The sequence below is a fragment of the Mobula birostris genome, chromosome 4, assembly GCF_030028105.1.
Source record: "Mobula birostris isolate sMobBir1 chromosome 4, sMobBir1.hap1, whole genome shotgun sequence".
NCBI classification, from domain to species: domain Eukaryota; kingdom Metazoa; phylum Chordata; class Chondrichthyes; order Myliobatiformes; family Myliobatidae; genus Mobula; species Mobula birostris.
The window spans coordinates 108,952,046-108,971,632 of NC_092373.1; the positions used below are offsets into that span (position 1 = coordinate 108,952,046).

Here is a 19,587-nt window from a genome sequence, read left to right on the forward strand (position 1 = left end):
CATCACTAAGGATCCCCATCACCCAGGCCATGCCCTGTTCTCATTGTTACTATCAGGAAGGAGGTACAGGAGTCTGAAGGCACACACTCAAAAATTCAGCAACAGCTTCTTCACCTCTGCCACCCAATTTCTGAATGGACGTTGAACCCGTGAACACTACCTCACTACTTTTTTATTTCCATAAATATATATTTTTGCTGCAATTCATGATTTTTCATTTATCATGTATTGCATTGTACTGCTTCTGCAAAATCAACAAATTTCACCACATATGCCAGTGATATTAAATCTGAAGCTGACTTTGAAAACACAAACAGGAAAAAATCTGCAGATGCTGGAAATCCAAGCAACACACACAAGCCAGGCAGCATCAACAGACGGTTCACCCTCAGCAGAACTGAGGGTCTCGGTCTAAAACAATGACTGGACTCTTTTCCATAGAAGCTGCCTGGCCTGCTGAGTTCCTCCAGTATTTTGTGTGTGTTGCTCTGATTTTGAAATATAGTATTGTTTGGGAGCCAGATGACTTCCTCCTGCTCTGTGTCAGTCTATAGTTTATAGTTGAATATACTCCTATAGCTTAATTTGATTCCAAATATCTATGAGATTTACATGAGATCTTACAAACTGTCCATGTAAAGGGAAGGCTGTCCACCAAGGTCAACCCAGCAGTGTTGCAAGACATTCAACTGATCCCATGTAAAGGGGGACAGTGGTGATGACAACAATTAAACAATTAAGCTGTTAAACAGAAAGCATAAAACACTGGTTATAATCTTAGGGATGAAATACAAATTGGACATGTCTATGGAATCCCCAAAGAAAATGAAAGATTCACTGGGATCTTCAAAAAATAAAGCTAACTTTGATCATTATGAAAGTCCATAGAACTTTTAAAGTTATGAATTGGAACAAATGACATTTATAGAATACTAAAAAATGCCAATAGTTATCAGGGAGTGAACATTGTTCGACAAAGTAATGACGTGATACAATATTAACAATTTGTTAAACCTCATCAAAACTAGTTATGATAGTTTTATGGTGGAAAATGATTAATAGATGTAGAACATGTTATAATATTGAGTTTATTCTGCTTTCAATGTCAAGGACACCTTGTGAAGGAGCAGTGCGTGACTGAAAGCATTTTTTGTATTTACACAGGTCCGGACAGTGCTATCAGTTTTACATAGAGAATGTAATACATTGTCACTTTTACAAGGGAAAAATTGAAAAAGGAACAGGCTACCTCTTCCGATACCTAGTGTCTGGGAATCCAAATCATCATCAATATACTCTTCCCCTTGGATGATGTTCTGTGTGTCTTCACTGTGATTGACAGGACTAGTCATTTCCTGCTCCTTTTCATTATGCATTTGAGCATAAACATTCCGCCCAGGTATCTTCCTGCAACACAAGGTAACAATGCGTTTACTGTTTTAATAATACATTTACTCCTTTTCATTATGCATTAGAGCATGAAAATTCTGCCCAGGTATCTTCCTACAACACAAAGTTTTAAATCTGCCTGCCATTTGTTTAGTGTTAAAGAGTTAATATTTTGACTCCATGATCAGTGGCCAGCCTTACCTATTAGGAACCCATATTGTAACTTAGGGTACACTCTCTCTGATTTTCTTACTCTATTAAATGATGGCAAAAAAAAAACATGCAAAGTATTGTTTTTTAAGTGCTAAATGCTAATAACAGTAAATATAGTGACATTCTTTAAAACATTTATTTTTTGATAAGATACAAGTCTAGATCTATTTTAATACATGCATAATTTTACTGAATGTGTACAAAATGGAGCTGGGAAAATAAAGGCAAAGTCATTTCAACCTAGTGGTTAAAAACTACTAAAACATGGAATCAAAGTGATGACTTCTTATTATACATGTTACATTAGTAAAATATGTGCCTTTAAAATGTGAATATTATTGTATCTTCTCACCTATTGACATTTAATGCGGAATACGTCCTTCAGGCCCTTCGAACTATGCCGCCCAGCAATCCTCCATTTAACCCTAACGTAATCACAGGACAATTTACAACCACCATTTAAACTACCAACTGGTATGTCTTTGGACTGTGGGAGGAAACCGGAGCACCTGGAGGAAACCCATGCAGTTACAAGGAGAATGTACAAACTCCTTACAAGCAGCAGCAGGAATTGAACCCAGGTTGCAAGTACTGTGCTAACCACTATGTGCCATGCCGTATCCTTGAGAAACAATTTTTATTTGTTTTAGTAAATGGTTATAACAAGTACAGAACTTTTGCTACTTAGGAAGCTGGGTGACATCAGATGGCAGGTGCGACATGGTCACCAGAAGAAGAATAGGGATGGCAAAAGACACCTTTACGAGAATGAAGAATATACTGACCAATACTAAACTAGGCATGACAACCCACCTCAGAGTACTGAAATGTTACGTTCATCCAGTTATGTTATATGGCTCAGAAAGTTGGACAATATCTAGTAACATGAGGAAATGAATTGAAGCAGCAGAGATGTGGTTTTTGAGGAGGATGCAAAGAATATCATGGTCAAAACAAATATCTAACGAGGATGTCATGAACAGAGGTAACACAAAAAGAGAAATAATGTATGAGATCATGAAAAAGCAACGTGACTTCATTGAACATGTGATTAGGAAAGAGGAGTTGGAATGCACAGTAATTATGGGAAAGATTGAAGGGAAGAAAGCAAAAGGAAGGCAAAGATAAATGATGATGGAGACAGCTGCCAGAGAACTGGAAATGAATACCAATGAATTGATCCACACTCCCGTAACAGGAGTGTGTGGGCATGGCAGTCAAAGCTCAAACTGGGCATGGCACCTGATGATAACGATGAAATGGTTATAGCATATAGGGTCATACAGTATTTATTACTCAGATCTACAGTATTATCCTTGAGAAAGAGAAAGGGTATCCTTTTTTGAAAAACTACTGTTGCTACCGCAATGATAACAACAAATTCTCTCCTGGAATTTGACCCAGCACTGGTGATGGACCTCAGAGTCATGTCGGAGTTGGACTTGTAGGGAAGCTTCGGGGTGATGGTGTTCAACATTTTGGTTCTTGTTATTTTGGTTGTAAAGATCTCCGTGGATTGTACTGCTTGAGATGTGGTGGAGGCAGGTGTTCCCTTATTTACGAAACAATTAGATGAGCATTTGAGTTGTCAAAGAATAGTACGTGAAGGACTGAGTGCTGGTAAATATGAATAGTGTAAATGGTCGTGTGGGCTTGATGGGACAAAGGGCCTGTTTCTGTGCTGTATCATTTTGTCATTCTCATTTTCTTTAGGGAAGCGGGAAGCAGATATTTGTGAGAGAGAGAGAGTTCAAAGCAGTTCAGTTGGGAAAGTTTTAAACACTGGGATAAACCTTCAAAAGATAGGGCGGAGTCTGGGTAAAAAGAAATGAAGTTAACTCCTCAGGTTTTTGCCTTTCTATAGAATTGGAAAAAGCAAGAAGTGTTTTTTAGGTTAGAGTGAGAGAGAGGTGATGAGAACAGAGGGACATTTGTGATAGTGTATTTCCGAGATTACCCAGGTAACAGAAAGTTTGCTGGTGCCACCCATGTCTGCGGTATGCTTGTTCATCACCGCTGACCTAAGCTATTGTTAGATATAGGAGCAGAATTAAGCCATTTGGCCCATCGAGTCTGTTCTGTCATTTCATCATGGCTGATCCATTTCCCTCTCAGCCCCAATATCCTGCCTCCTCCCCGAACCCTTCATTCCCTGACTAATCAAGAATCCATCAGACTCTGTCTCAAGTATATTCAATGACTTGGCCTCCACAGCCACCCGTGGCAATGAATTCCACAGATTCACTGCTCTCTGGCTGAGAAATTCCTCTTCATCTCCATTCTAGATGGAGATCCCTCTACTCCGAGGCTGTGCCCTCTGGTCCTAGACTCCCCCACATCATAGGAAACACCCTCTCTACATCCACTCTACTGAGGACTTTCAACATTTGATAGGTTCCAGGGAGTACAGGCCCAGAGCCTTCAATTGGTCCTCATATGGTAGCCCTTTCATTCCCAGTATCATTTTCATGAACCCTCTCCAATGTCTGCACATCCTCAGATAAGGAGCCCAAAATTGTTCGCAATATTCCAAGTGATGCCTCACTATTGCGTTATACAGCCTCAGCATCTCATCCTTGCTAGAGTACGGTTGATAAACAGAAATAAGACGACAAGGTAGAGCAACAACAAAGGATACATTTTACCTAACGTTTTTTATGGCCTCAGTGGGACTTCTTCTGTTTACTAACCCAAATTCATCATAATCTATTGGCATTTCCCCAGAAAGATCAACGATTTTTCTGTCGAAAGGATGATTATAAACTGCATGTTTTCCTTCTCTCTTGTGTATTTTAATATTTAAGTAATATTTGAGTAACATTGTAAATATATTGTCTGACTAAGCATTTTTGTGGTTTATGTAACATATTAGGGTTATATGTAAAATTACGTAAATGGCATATGTTATTACGCCACCATGTGATACGTATGTGCCTTGCTGAAAGGAAAAACTAAGACCTGTTCTCCTGGATTTCTTTTCAATTAGCTTTATGTTTTATAGTTACAAAATATAACATTCCTCACCCTACAACTTCAAGCATGTTTGTGTTTTCACTTTTCCAGTTGTGATGAAAGGCTAAAGAGATCTAGAAAGTTATCAAGTGGATACTTGCTTAAAAGTACAGAAGGGACAAGCGGGGTGGCCATCGTTGGGAGTAGGCCAGTGGTGAAAGTAAGAATGTCCAGCTTTGGCTCTAAGGAGGCTTCGGCTCAGAAGACACATTGGATCTGGGTAAGTATCTGTTAAGGCTCCCTTTTTCTCTCTCTCTCTTGCTGTGCTAGGTGTAGTAAATGGCTGTTGTGTGTTCCTGATGCCAGGTGTTGGAGTCCTGGGAGACCCAAAGTCTCCCAGGGAACTACATCTGCATGAAGTGCATCTGGCTGCAGCTCCTTGAAGACCATGTTAGGGATCTGGAGCAGCAACTGGATAACCTTCGGCTTGCACGGGAGAGCGAGCAGATAATTGATCAGAGTTACAGGGAAATAGTCACCACAAAGTTGCAGGAAGCTGGGTGACTGTCAGGAGAAATGGAAATGTGAATAGGCAGTTAGTGCAGAGCACCCCTGTGACCATTCCCTTCAACAATAAGTATACCGTTTTGGATGCTGTTGTCTGGGATGACCTCCCAGGGGAATGCCATGGAGACCGGGTTAGTGGCACTGAGCATGGGTTCGTGGTGCAGAGGAGAAAGAGGGAGAAGAGGGGAACAGTAGTGATAGAGGACTTGATAGTCAAGGGAAGAGACAGGAGATTCTGTGGACGTGAACAGGACACCCAAATGGTGTGTTGTCCATTAGCATGGACGCCTCAGGTTACATCCACGGCATTTTGAAATGGGAGGGAGAGCAGCCAGATGTCTCGGTACATATTGGTACCGATGATATAGGAAGGAAAAGCAAAGAGGTCCTGGAAAGAGAATTTAGAGAGCTAGATAGAAAGCTGAGAAGCAGGACCTCCAGGGTAGTAATTTCCGAATTGCTACCTGTGCCACGCACTAGTGAGGGTAGAAACAGGATGGTTTGGCAGACGGTTTGGCATTGCTGAGAAACTGGTGCAGGGACAGGGCTTCCGGTTCTTGGATCATTGGGATATCCCCTGGGGGAGGTATGACCTGATCAAAAATGACAGGTTACACTTAAACCTGAGGGGGACCAATATTCTTGTAGGCAGGTTTGTTAGAGCTGTTGGGGAGGGTTTGAACTAGTTTGACAGGGGGGTGGAAACCGGAGTGAAGGGGCTCAGGATAGGACGGATGGTTAAAGAAGTAAAGGTAGTGAGAAGTCAGACTGTCAGAACTGGCAGACAGATGATGGGACAAAATTGCAGCCAGCAGGGTGAGTATCAGTGCATTAGGGAAGCAGAATCAAAAAGAAGAGCAAATACAGTATTCAAGGTCTTATATCTTAGTGCACAAAGCATAAGAAATAAAGTGGATGATCTTATTGCACTATTACAGATTGTCAGGTATAATGTTGTGGCCATCACAAGAGCAGACGTGCGTGAAATGGAAGAAAGAGATTTCGTGCACATCACGCACATGTGTTCTTACCCCATCCTACCGCCACCCTACCAGGGATAGGTTCCTCTTGTCCTCACCTACCACCCCACCAGGCTCTGCGTCCAGCACATCATTCTCCAAAATGTCCGCCACCTCCAGCGGGATTCCACCATCTTTCCCTCCCCCCTACTTTCCGCTTTCCAGAGGGACCGCTCCCTACCTGACTCTCTTGTCCATTTGTCCCTCCCCACTGATCTCCCTTCTGGCATTTATCCTTGTAAGTGGAACAAGTGCTACACCTGCCCTTACACCTCCTCCCTCATTACCAATTCAGGGCCCCAAACAGTCCTTCCAGGTGAGGTGACATTTCACCTGTGAGTCTGCTGGGGTCATATACTGTGTCCAGAGCTCCCGGTGTGGCCTCCTGTATACGGGTGAGACCCGACGTAGATTGGGAGACACTGAGTTCGTCCACTGTCGTGAAGAGACCACACTTAGACTGCAGGAACAACACCTTGTAGTCCGTTGGGGTAATCTCCAACCTGATGGCATGAACACTGACTTCTCAAACTTCCAGTAATTCCCCCATGCTCTTCCCTCACCATTTCCTATCCCCTTTCCCCTCTCTCACCATATCTCCTTGCCTGCCCATCGCCTCCCTCTGGTGCTCCCGCCCCCTTTTCTTTCTTCCATGGTTTCTGCCTCTATCACCAATCAACTTGCCAGCTCTGTACTTCATCCCTCCCCCTCCCGGTTTCATCTATCACCTCGTGTTTCTCTTTCCCCTACCCTCACCTTTTAAATCTATTCCTCAGCTTTTTCTCAAGAGTCCTGCCAAAGGGTTTCGGCCCGAAATGTTGACTACTTTTTTCCACAGATGCTGCCTGGCCTGCTGAGTTCTCCAGCATTCTGTGTGTGCTGCTCAGATTTCTAGCATCTGCAGATTTTCTGTTTGGACATAGAGCATTGGCAAATTGGTAGGAGGCAGTGAGTGGAAATAAAAGGATCCCTTTCTGGTTGGCTGCCAGTGACTAATGGTGTTTTGCATGGGATAGTGTCGGGGCCACTTTTTTTATGCTGTATATCGATGATCTAGATGATGGAATAGATGGCTTTGTTGCCAAGTTTGCAGATGGTATGAGATTTAGTGGAAGGGTAGGTAGTGTTGAGGAAACAGGTAGGATGCAGAAGGATTTGGATAGATTAGAAGAATGGTCAAGAGAGTGACAAATAAAATACAATGTTGGAAAATGCATGGTTATGCACTTTGGTAGCAAAAATAAATGTGCAGACTATTTTCTAAACGGAGAGAGAATCCAAAAATCTGAGATGCAAAGGGACTTGGGAGTCCTTGTGCAGAACACCCTAAAGGTTAACTTGCAGGTTGAGTCAGTGGTGAGGAAGGTAAATGCAATGTTAGCATTCACTTCAAGAGATCTAGAATACAAGAGCAAGGATGTGCTGCTGAGGCTTTATAAAGCACTGGTGAGGCCTCACCTTGAGTATTATGAACAGTTCTGGGTTCCTCATCTTAGAGAAGATGTGCTGGCATTGGAGAGGGTTCAGAGGAAGTTCACAAGGATGATTCCGGCAGTGAAAGTGTTATCATATGAGCAATGTTTAATAGCTCTGGGTCTGCACTTGCTGGAATTTAGAAGGATGAGGGGGATCTCAGTGAAACCTTTTGAACGTTGAAAGGGCTAGACAGAGTAGATGTGGAAAGGACATTTCCCATGGTGAGGGAGTTTAGGACAACAGGGCGCAGCCTCTGGATAGATAGGCAGCCATTTAAGACAGAGATGTGGAGAATTTCTTTTGACAGAGGGTGGCAAATTTGTGGATTTTTTTTACCACAGGCAGCTGTGGAGGCCAGGTCATTGGATGTATTTAAGGCAGAGCTTGATTGGACACGACATCAAAGGTTATGGGAAGAAGGCCAGGGAGTGGGGATGAGGAGGGGAAAAAAAGGATCAATTATGATTGAATGGCGGAGCAGACTCTATAGCCAAATGGCCTAATTCTGCTCCTATATCTTATGGTCTTAGTAGTAAATCAAGGCAACTGGACCTGTGTTGTCTAGAAGACTTTTCACACATCCGAGGGGCTTCTTCAGTTCTGATCCACAGCGGGTAGTTTTCCGGTTTATAAACTCTGTGAGTTGTTTAAAGGTAGAGCAATCACATGAGGGTTGTTAAGAGTCGTAGAGGTAATGAGAGGGTCATTAGTCTTATTTTTGCATGAATGGAGGTGTGAACTGTTGTGGAGATGCCATGGTGGCGATGTTAGGACTGCGTTGTAAGTAGCTGATAAGTGGTGTCGTACCCCACACCCTCTGTTCAGGGATGGGTTTTACATAAGAACATAAGAAATAGGAGCAGAAGTCCGCCATCCGGCCCATCGAGCCTGCCCTACCATTTAATAAGATCATGGCTGATGTGTCCGTAAACTCAGCTCCATCTACCTGCCTTTTCCCCATAACCCTTAATTCCCCTACTATGTAAAACCTATCTAACTGTATCTTAAATATATTTAGTGAAGAAGCCTCAGCTGCTTCCCTGGGCAGAGAATTCCACAGATTCACCACTCTCTGGGAAAAACAGTTCCTCCTCATCTCCATTCTAAATCTTCTATCCTGAAACTTGAGGCAATGTCCCCTAGTTCTAGTCTGACCTACCAATGGAAACAACTTTCCTACTTCTATCTTATCTATCCCTTTCAAAATTTTGTATGTTTCTATAAGATCCCCTCCCTTTTCCAGCTTGACGAAGATGGCTTCTTTCAAACCACCTGTCCTCCCTGTCAAAAATGTGCACATTGTATCATCAAAGGAGTGTCCCTTGTCCCTTAGGTGTTTTCAAACCTACAAACAGACAGAAACTCTTCCACCCCAAGGATCCTACACCCAAACAGAGCAATATTGTATAAGCTTTCTAATGCAATGAGAACTGCACAGATTTGTATATCGGCGAGACAAAACAACCACTTCACAAACGGATGGCCCAACATAGGAGGGCAAACACCTCAGATCGAGACTCTGCTGTACATCTACACCTAAAGGGCAAGGGACAGTCCTTTGATGATAACAATGTGCACATTTTGGACAGGGAGGACAGGTGGTTTGAAAGAGGGGTTAAAGAAATCATCTTTGTTAAACTGGAAACCCTATCCCTGAACAGAGGGGGTGGGGTACTTACAATGTAGTCCGAACATCTCTACCCTGGTGTCTCCACAACATTTCACACCTCCATTCATGCAAAGATAAGACTAATGACCCTCTCATTACCTCTACGACCCTCATGTGATTGCTCTACCTTTAAACAACTCACAGAGTTTATAAACCGGACAACTACCCACTGTGGATCAGAACTGAAGAAGCCTCTCGGATGTGTGCTGAAACATCTTCTAGACAACACAGCAAGTCCCGTTGCCCTGATTTACTACTGCTAGATAAATAATGATGTGGATGACTGAGAACCTTTATAGACATCTAAAAAGTTACCTTTATTTCTCCCAAAGTTTAAAGTAAATTTGTTATCGAAGTACATAGATGTTGTCATATACAACTCTGAGATTCATTTTCTTGTGGGCATACTTAATAAATCTATAATAGAATAATAATCATAATTGAATCAATGAAAGACCACTTGAGCAATCAGTGTGCAAAAGATAACAAACTGTGCAAATAGAAAAAGAAAGGGAATAATAATAAATAAATAAATAAATAACAGATATCAAAAACATGAGATGAAGTCCTTAGAAGTGAGTCCATAGGTTGTGGGAACATTTGTGGCAAGTGAAGTTGAATGAAGTTATCCCTTTGGTTCAAGAACCTGATGGCTGAGGGTTAGTAACCATTCCTGACTCTGGTGGTGAGCGGCTCCTGTACCTTCTTTCTGATAGCAGCAGTGAGAAGACAGCATGTCCTCGGTGGTGGTGGTGGGGGGGGGGGGGGTGGTCCTTGATTTTGGATGCTGCTTTTCTGGGACAATGTTTTTTGCAGGTGTTTTCAATGGTGGGGAGGGCTTTACCTGTGATGGACTGAGAGTATTCACTACTTGCCTGCGACAGTGCTCGGTGTAGATGTGCTCAATGGTGGGGAGGGCTTTACCTGTGATGGACTGAGCAGTATAGACTACTTTCCTGTTACAATGGTCCGTGTGGACGTGCTCAATGGTGGTGAGGGCTTTACCCAAGAGGTACTGGGCACCATCAATGTTGCCCGACCTGCCAAGTATCTCAAAAAAATTCAGTTTTTATTCCAGATTTCCAGCACCTGTGATTTTTTATTTTTGAATTTTCTTTACTGCTCACATGTATGTGGATCAAATAAAACCTTGTCTCTGTTCACAGCTGAACTGCTAAACAGATTGAACACAATCTTTTCCAGTTGATAAATTTGGCAAGAATTCTATAAACAATTTCCTGGCACCAAAACTACTGTAATAATAGTGTGTGTCGAAGGGAAGTGAAATTGTACATCAGTAGGGGACCATTCTCAGCTGGGAGAAGCAGGAAGTAAGCTCTACATACAACCAGATGACAACAGACTGAAACACAGAAATGGGATTAATTTCAGAAAATTGCTCAGATTAACAAATCAAAAAGAGGTAGAGCATAAAATACAGTAAAAACAATTGAAGAACAAATGATCATGTAGATTTAATATTTTGATAAATAAACTAATGTTTGGCATCGCCAGAATATGAATCAAACACTCTAGATTCAACTAGAGTCATGGACGTACTCAACTAAATTAAGGTGTTGGCTCACCTGGAAAGGGAAAGAGAAAATCAGAAATTATATATGATAAATTTAACAATGGATTACAACTGAAATCCACTCAGCTGACACCCTAAAATAAACAAATTGAGAAGGGGTGAGTTGGAAGCAGGTAAATTTCACTCCCCGAGAAAGAAGTGAAAATGGGAGAAAAAACGAGTTGCCTTGCTTTAGAACTGTCTGGATGCCACCTGTGTAGTCTTGTCCTTTCTTTGGCACATTCTAAGCACAAAAGACTGGCGGAAATTGACATCTCATAGCTGCAGTGTTCAGGATTTCCACTTTGAGGCAGAGAAGAGGACAGATTGTGCTAAAGGAGTTATTTATTCTGCTTGCATTTTTGCTAAATCAATTGTACATTCAATATAAATTATTTTAATGGTGTAATTACTGCAGACTGCTTCATTTGCATAAATGTTTAAAATATGTTAACATAAGGAAGAATTGTGGAGGGCTATGGTCCCAGTGAAGGTTGCTGGGACTAGTCAGAATAATAGTTCCGCACAAAGCAGATGGGCCGAAGGGCCTGTTTCTGTGCTGTAATGTTCTATGACTCTATGTTGTTAAGTAGTAGTTTTATTAATGTAATTGAACACAAATTCATCGCAAAAGATCAGTATTTTAATCAGAATGTCTATTCTGTGAGTAATCTAATTGAAATAACTAATACCAGAAACTCCTGAGTTTTGTTGAAGAGTTTAGCTAACTGTTCATTTAATTCCAGATTTCCAGCACCTGTAATATCTTGCTTTTAAATAACTTAATTTACAAAATAATATATAATCTTTTACTAGCTTTCAGGGATTAGTCAAACAATTTTTAATATTTGTACCCTTGCATGTAAAATTAGTCCTGAGGAATTGTAAATAGGGATAATTAAAAGAAACTCTTCACTGATGATTAAGTGAGTCAGTGTAGGGAAAGTGGGGTGATCCAAGGTGATTTGAACAGGTTCCAGTGCAAAATCATTTAAAATAAATAGGAAAGATTTGCACTTCTTGTAAATTGCACTTGATATTTTATGATTCTTTGGACTGATTTGGCCTATTTTGGAAGAATTTTAGCTGAACCTCAGATTTACAGTACAGCTCATATAACCATGGAGTAGAATGGATATTTGAATGTGAATCAGCATTATTTGCATAATCGCAGAATAAACATGCATTTATGTGCTTCTCCAACATGTCCCAATGAAATCTCAGAGCTCTTCAGCGTCAATATTTGTTTCAAGGTGCAATTTTTGTAGTTACACGGGAAATATCACATGGAAGTTGCACTTATCAAAAGTTAATTACTGTAATAGCAAATGAGATGAAGGACCACCTGATCTGTCTGAACTGTTGCAATAATGAGGAATGTCGGTCAGGACTATAAGATGAGACCATGATATTACCAAAATACTGTCACAATTTGGATCTAACAAATGACCTAATTTGAAAATTACAGCAAAGAAACACCTGTAACTATTTTCTATTTTCTCCTTCAAAATATTTTATTAGTTGACAAGTGATTTAAAAATGCACTATCAAATTATACAAATATATACAGTGCTTTGGAAAAGTATTCAGCCCCCCGCCCCACCTTTTGTTCCCGTAGGGTTGAACGACCCGAGATTTTGATCAATTTAACTGAGAATTTTTATTTGTGAATCACATGCTCCTTTATTCACAGTAGAGCCAAATAAACAGGGAAAATTATAAAGCATGAAAAACAAATAATTCAAAAACTGGAATGTTGACAGAAGTATTTGTCCCTCTTTGTTTAGTACTTAGTTGAGTCACCTCTCGCAGCTATTACAGCCAGTAATCTTTTTGGCTAAGTCTCTGTTGGTTTTGCACAGCATGATGGAGCAAGATTTGCCCATTCCTCCTTGCAAAATTGCTCACTCTGTGCCAGGTTAGTTGGGGAGTGGCAGCGGACAGCAATCTTGAAGTCTTGCCAGAGATGTTCGATTGGGTTAAAGTCAGGACTCTAGCTGGGCCACTCAAGGACATCGGTTTTCTTCATTTGAAACCACTCCATGGTTGCTCTGTTAGGGTGCTTTGGGTTTGCTAAAAGACAAACTTCCTTCCCAGCTAACACACATCAAAGTTGCTGGTGAACACAGCAGGCCAGGCAGCATCTCTAGGAAGAGGTACAGTCGACGTTTCAGGCCAAGACCCTTCATCAGGACTAACTGAAGAAAGAGTTAGTAAGAGATTTGAAAGTGGGAAGGGGAGGGGGAGATCCAAAATGATAGGAGAAGACAGGAGGGGGAGGGATGGAGCCAAGATCTGGATAGGTGATTGGCAAAGGGAATGAGAGGATCATGGGACAGGAGGTCCGGGGAGAAGACTGGGGGGGGGGGGGGGGAATCCCAGAGGATGGGCAAGGGGTATATTCAGAGGTACAGAGGGAGAAAAAGGAGAGTGAGAGAAAGAATGTGTGTATAAAAATAAATAACGGATGGGGTACGAGGGGGAGGAGGGGCATTAGCGGAAGTTAGAGAAGTCGACGTTCATGCCATCAGGTTGATGGCTACCCAAACATAATATAAGGTGTTGTTCTTCCAACCTGAGTGTGGCTTCATCTTTACAGTAGAGGAGGCCGTGGATAGACATGTCAGAATGGGAATGGGATGTGGAATTAAAATGTGTGGCCACTGGGAGATCCTGCTCTCTCTGGCGGACAGAGCGTAGGTGTTCAGCAAAGTGGTCTCCCAGTCTGCGTCGGGTCTCGCCAATATATAGAAGGCCACATCGGGAGCACCGGACGCGGTATATCACCCCAGCCGACTCACAGGTGACGTGTCGCCTCACCTGGAAGGACTGTTTGGGGCCCTGAATGGTGGTAAGGGAGGAAGTGTAAGGGCATGTGTAGCACTTGTTCCGCTTACAAGGATAAGTGCCAGGACGGAGATCAGTGGGGAGGGATGGGGGAGACGAATGGACAAGGGAGTCGCGTAGGGAGCAATCCCTGCGGAAAGCAGAGAAAGGCGGGGAGGGAAAGATGTGCTTAGTGGTGGGATCCCATTGGAGGTGGCGGAAGTTATGGAGAATAATATGTTGGACCTGGAGGCTGGTGGGGTGGTAGGTGAGGACCAGGGGAACCCTATTCCTAGTGGGGTGGCAGGAGGATGGAGTGAGAGCAGATGTACGTTAAATGCAGAAGATGCATTTGAGAGCAGAGTTGATAGTGGAGGAAGGGAAGCCCCTTTCTTTAAATAAGGAGGACATCTCCCTCGTCCTGGAATGAAAAGCCTCATCCTGAGAGCAGATGCGGTGGAGACGGAGGAATTGCGAGAAGGGGATGGCATTTTTGCAAGAGACAGGGTGAGAAGAGGAATACTCCAGATAGCTGTGAGAGTCAGCAGGCTTATAGTAGACATCAGTGGATAAGCTGTCTCCAGAGACAGAGACAGAAAGATCTAGAAAGGGGAGGGAGGTGTCGGAAATGGACCAGGTAAACTTGAGGGCAGGGTGAAAGTTGGAGGCAAAGTTAATAAAGTCAACGAGCTCAGCATGCGTGCAGGTAGTAGCACCAATGCAGTCGTTGATGAGGCGAAGGAAAAGTGGGGGACAGATACCAGGATAGGCACGGAACATAGATTGTTCCACAAAGCCAACAAAAAGGCAGGCATAGCTAGGACCCATACGGGTGCCCATAGCTACACCTTTAGTTTGGAGGAAGTGGGAGGAGCCAAAGGAGAAATTATTAAGAGTAAGGACTAATTCCGCTAGAAGGAGCAGAGTGGTGGTAGAGGGGAACTGATTAGGTCTGGAATCCAAAAAGAAGCGGAGAGCTTTGAGACCTTCCTGATGGGGGATGAAAGTATCTAGGAAGTGGACATCCATGGTGAAAATAAAGCAGTGAGGGCCAGGGAACTTAAAATCATCGAAAGGTTTCAGAGCGTGAGAAGTGTCACGAACATAGGCAGGAAGGGATTGAACAAGGGGGGATAAAACCGTGTCGAGGTATGCAGAAACGAGTTCGGTGGGGCAGGAGCAAGCTGAGACAATGGGCCTACCTGGACAGGCAGGTTTGTGGATCTTGGATAGGAGGTAGAAACGGAAAGTGGCGGGGTGGGAACTATAAGGTTGGTAGCAGTGGATGGGAGATCCCCTGAGCGGATAAAGTCTGTGATGGTGTGGGAGACAATGGCCTGGTGCTCCTTAGTGGGGTCATGATCGAGGGCTAAATAAGAGGAGGTATCTGCGAGTTGTCGCTGTGCCTCGGCAAGGTAGAGGTCAGTACGCCAGACTACAACAGCACCCCCCTTATCGGCGGGTTTAATAATAAGGTTAGGATTAGTGCGGAGGGAGTGGAGAGCAGAGCGTTCCGAAGGAGTGAGGTTGGAATGCGAACAAGGTGCAGTGAAGTCTAGACGGTTGATGTCCCGTCGGCAGTTAGCGATAAAGAGATCCAGAGCAGGCAGAAGACCAGAGCAGGGTGTCCATGAAGAAGAGGAGGGTTGAAGATGGGTGAAGGGGTCATCGGTGGGGGTGGAATAGTCCCTGCCAAAAAAGTAGGCTCGGAGACGGCGGAAGAAGAGTTCCGCATCGTGGCGAACACGGAACTCGCTGAGGTGTGGGCGAAGGGGGACAAAGGTGAGGAAATCTCCCCCATTTCACGTACATCTGCTCTCACTCCATCCTCCCACCACCCCACTAGGAATAGGGTTCCCCTGGTCCTCACCTACCACCCAACCAGCCTCCGGATCCAACATATTATTCTCCGTAACTTCCGCCACCTCCAACGGGATCCCACCACTAAGCACATCTTTCCCTCCCCACCTCTCTCTGCTTTCCGCAGGGATCGCTCCCTACGCAACTCCCTTGTCCATTCGTCCCCCCCCATCCCTCCCCACTGATCTCCCTCCTGGCACTTATCCTTGTAAGCAGAACAAGTGCTACACATGCCCTTACACTTCCTCCCTTACCACCATTCAGGGCCCCAAACAGTCCTTCCAGGTGAGGCGACACTTCACCTGTGAGTCGGCTGGGGTGATATACCGCGTCCGGTGCTCCCGATGTGGCCTTCTATATATTGGTGAGACCCGACGCAGACTGGGAGACCGCTTTGCTGAACACCTACGCTCTGTCCGCCAGAGAAAGCAGGATCTCTCAGTGGCCACACATTTTAATTCCACATCCCATTCCCATTCTGACATGTCTATCCACGGCCTCCTCTACTGTAAAGATGAAGCCACACTCAGGTTGGAGGAACAACACCTTATATTCCGTCTGGGTAGCCTCCAACCTGATGGCATGAACATCGACTTCTCTAACTTCCGCTAATGCCCCACCTCCCCCTCGTACCCCATCCATTATTTATTTTTATACACACATTCTTTCTCTCACTCTCCTTTTTCTCCCTCTGTACCTCTGAATATGCCCCTTGCCCATCCTCTGGGTACCCCCCCCTTGTCTTTCTCCCCAGACCTCCTGTCCCATGATCCTCTCATATCCCCTTTGGCAATCACCTGTCCAGCTCTTGGCTCCATCCCTCCCCCTCCTGTCTTCTGCTATCATTTTGGATCTCCCCCTCCCCCTCCCACTTTCAAATCTCTTACTAACTCTTCCTTCAGTTAGTCCTGACGAAGGGTCTCGGCCTGAAACGTCGACTGCGCCTCTTCCTAGAGATGCTGCCTGGCCTGCTGCGTTCACCAGCAACTTTGATGTGTGTTGCTTGAATTTCCAGCATCTGCAGAATTCCTGTTGTTTGCTTCTTTCCCAGTTTAAGCTTTCTGGCAGAGATTAGCAGGTTTTTATCCACAATCTCTCTGTATTTAACAGCATTCATCTTCCCATCTATCCTGACCAGATTTCCAGTGCCTGCTGCTGAAGAGCATCCCCATAGCACGGTACATTTCAGTAGAGATGGGTCACACATACCTCTTAGTGTGAGGCCAAAAAGTTCCACTTTAAACTCATCCAACCTCAAGACTTTCTTCCATGTCCTTAAGAGTATCATCTAAGTGACACTTCCCAAAGTCTTCAAAGGCAATCAGATATTTTTTTTAAGCCAGGGCTTCTTCCTTTCCCCTCTCCCATAAATACCCTTTTAGGGCTAGACCTTAGAGATTGTGGATCCATGAACTTCATCTCCAGTTGAAGCCACTGGCCTCTGCCGCTCACTCAGAGTGGCTGTTGGAGTCACAATTGCCTCTCTTACAAGGGCCATTCTTCTGCGGCAGCTATGTGTGGAGGGACACAGGCAGAGTGGTTGCAGTTTCATATTTTTCTGCTTTTTCATAATGGACTTTACTGAGTTCTGAGGTATGTTCTGTACCTTTGAGATGGTCTAATACCCTTCCCCAGATTTGAGCTGCTCTATTATCATTGCTTTGAATGCTCTTTTGTCTTCATTTTGGTTTGGTCTGTTGAAAATCTACCATACTGTTGGACCATATAGAGAGAGGGGGTATCTATTCAGGTGATCCTCCATTTTTCTGCATCAACAAATTGAGTGAGTTGGTAAGGTAATCGACAATATTATATCCGAGGACAGTTGTGCAGTAATTACAGGGGGGATGAATACTTTTCCACTCTCACAATTTTGTTGTTTTAATTTTCAGTAAATTGTTGACAGGTTTTCAATTGTTTCTTTTGATTTGACATGATGCCCAATGTTTTAGCTAAAAAAATCCCACTTTAATATATTTTAAATTTAGAAAGTGAGACAGTAAAACGTGAAATAGTTGTGGGGGCTGAATACTTTTTCAAGGCACTGTATAAGTGCCTCTGATCTCCTGATCTGCCATTTTCTATTCCACATACAGGTCACTATCAGTCAGCTGTAAGGTTTTCAAACAGAGTTGCTGGCATTATGAGAAAGCTTTCGTGGTTGTCAAAATTATGCAGTTCAATTGGCAAGGAGTAAACATCTGCGTTAATTCATTCAAGGAGGAATGAGTGACCTTTACAACCACAAGTGACATGGCATAAAACGAAGAGTGGTTGCATCTGTCTGTACAACTAATGCTGTAACTCAATGAGAATGTCATTACTTAAATAGAGAACACTGCAGACATATGTCAATATCAATTTGTTGGTAACTTAAAGGCAATTCATCTGCAGAGAACACTTTAACACTATATATTCTCCTTCCTGTGGCTAACCAGCCTTTCTCAAAGAATATTTAAACTTCATGAGACAAAGCCACTGCTTAGGACAACCTAAACTGGTGGCCCAGTTCTACTTACACTGTAATTTATTAAAATTGAGGTCTAATGTGCAATATCTAGATTTCTAAAACGTTAAAGGAGTATGGATAGGGTTAATGCAAGCAAGCATTTTCCACTGATGCTGGGTGAGACTGGAACTAAAGGTCATGGGTTAATGGTGAAAGGTGAAAAACTTAAGGGGAACCTGAGGGGGTACTTCCTCACTCAGAAGTGGTGTGAATGTGGAACAAGCTGCCAGAGGAAGTGGTGGATGTACATTTGATTGCAACGTTTAAGAGAAGTTTGGAGAAGTACAAGGATATGAAGGTCCAGGTGCAGGCCAATGGGACTAGGTAGAACAACAGATCAGCATGGACTTGTGGGGCCAGTGTTTCTAGGTTGTGATGTTCTATGACTCAAATGGTTTGTTAAAGAAGTATAGAGTACTGGCACATTTGTTCATAAAATTTTGTCTGTATACTTCTGAAAATCAATAAACAAAGAAAAACTACAGATGTTGAGTAACTGAAGAAGACCCAGAAAATGCTAGAATTGCACAGCAGGTCAAAGAACATCTTTGCAGAGAAACAGAATTAATGTTTCAGCTCAATAAGCTTATCAGGACAATCATCTGAAAATGCTGCTCAACAAAAGGGTGTAATGTCTGGGAAAGACAATGGAGCCCTTTTCAAGAAAGTTGGCAGGAAGGAGGAGGTAAGGTTAAAGCATCTTCTGCTCAGCAGAGGAACCAAGTTATTAGAAACTGTGGGTAAGGAGATTTAGGCAAAGGTTCATATGAAGAGCAAAGGACCTAAGGCAAAGAAACAATACTACAATAAATTTAATGACCTGAGCAAGACTCTCTGTTCACAGCTGGGATTGTTACTGCCTGCTTCCTTATTATTTAATTATCATGCCTCCACTGCTTCAGTTCAGTTCAGTGCAACACACTTCAGCTCTTTTCCTGTTATATTCTGCAATCTGCAATAGCGCATTGCTAGCAGCGGAGGCTGAGACCTCTCACAGCACAGTGGAAGAGACTCTGGATACCTTCCACCTGAGTACAAACACTGGAGCTCATGTTCCACTGGATTCCCTCTCTTCTCGTTCCATCTCATTCTACACAACTTTTATGATAACAGCAGCCAGAGCTTCCTTGGCTGGATTGTACATTCTTGAACAAGCTACAAAACTGTTTACTATTACATCTCCCTTGAAAAGCACTTACCTTTTCAACTTGTGCAAAATGAAAGCGCCAACGATTAACAGGCACAACACGAACATAACCACTATAACCCACAGGCCTTTTCCTCCAATGCTCTTCTGGGAAACTGAAGAAGAAAATGTGATAATAATATTGAAACCAGCAGTCAAAAGCACTTTAATAACCTGACATCAAATTATAACGTAAGGCTTTCTATCTTTCAGCACATGGATAGATAGATAGATAGATAGATAGACATACTTCATTGATCCCAAGGGAAAATGGGTTTCGTTACAGTTGTACCAACCAAGAATAGAGTATAAATATAGCAATATAAAACCATAAATAATTAAATAATA

The 19,587-nt window shown here is 43.1% G+C and overlaps 1 protein-coding gene across 2 annotated transcripts in view; it reads right to left on the reverse strand.

Moving 5' to 3' along the window:
• The window catches only part of sorcs2 (sortilin-related VPS10 domain containing receptor 2), a 729,701-nt gene that overhangs the window by 10,493 nt on the left and 699,621 nt on the right, over positions 1 to 19,587 (reverse strand). Inside the window, exons 25-26 of one of the 2 annotated variants that reach the window (XM_072255908.1) lie at positions 19,253 to 19,355; positions 1,262 to 1,407 (exon numbers count right to left, since the gene is read on the reverse strand). In XM_072255908.1, coding sequence (XP_072112009.1) covers positions 1,262 to 1,407; positions 19,253 to 19,355 — 249 coding nt within the window. Of the gene's footprint in view, positions 1 to 1,249; positions 1,408 to 19,252; positions 19,356 to 19,587 lie in introns of both variants that reach the window. The other variant, XM_072255907.1, reaches the window with a different exon arrangement.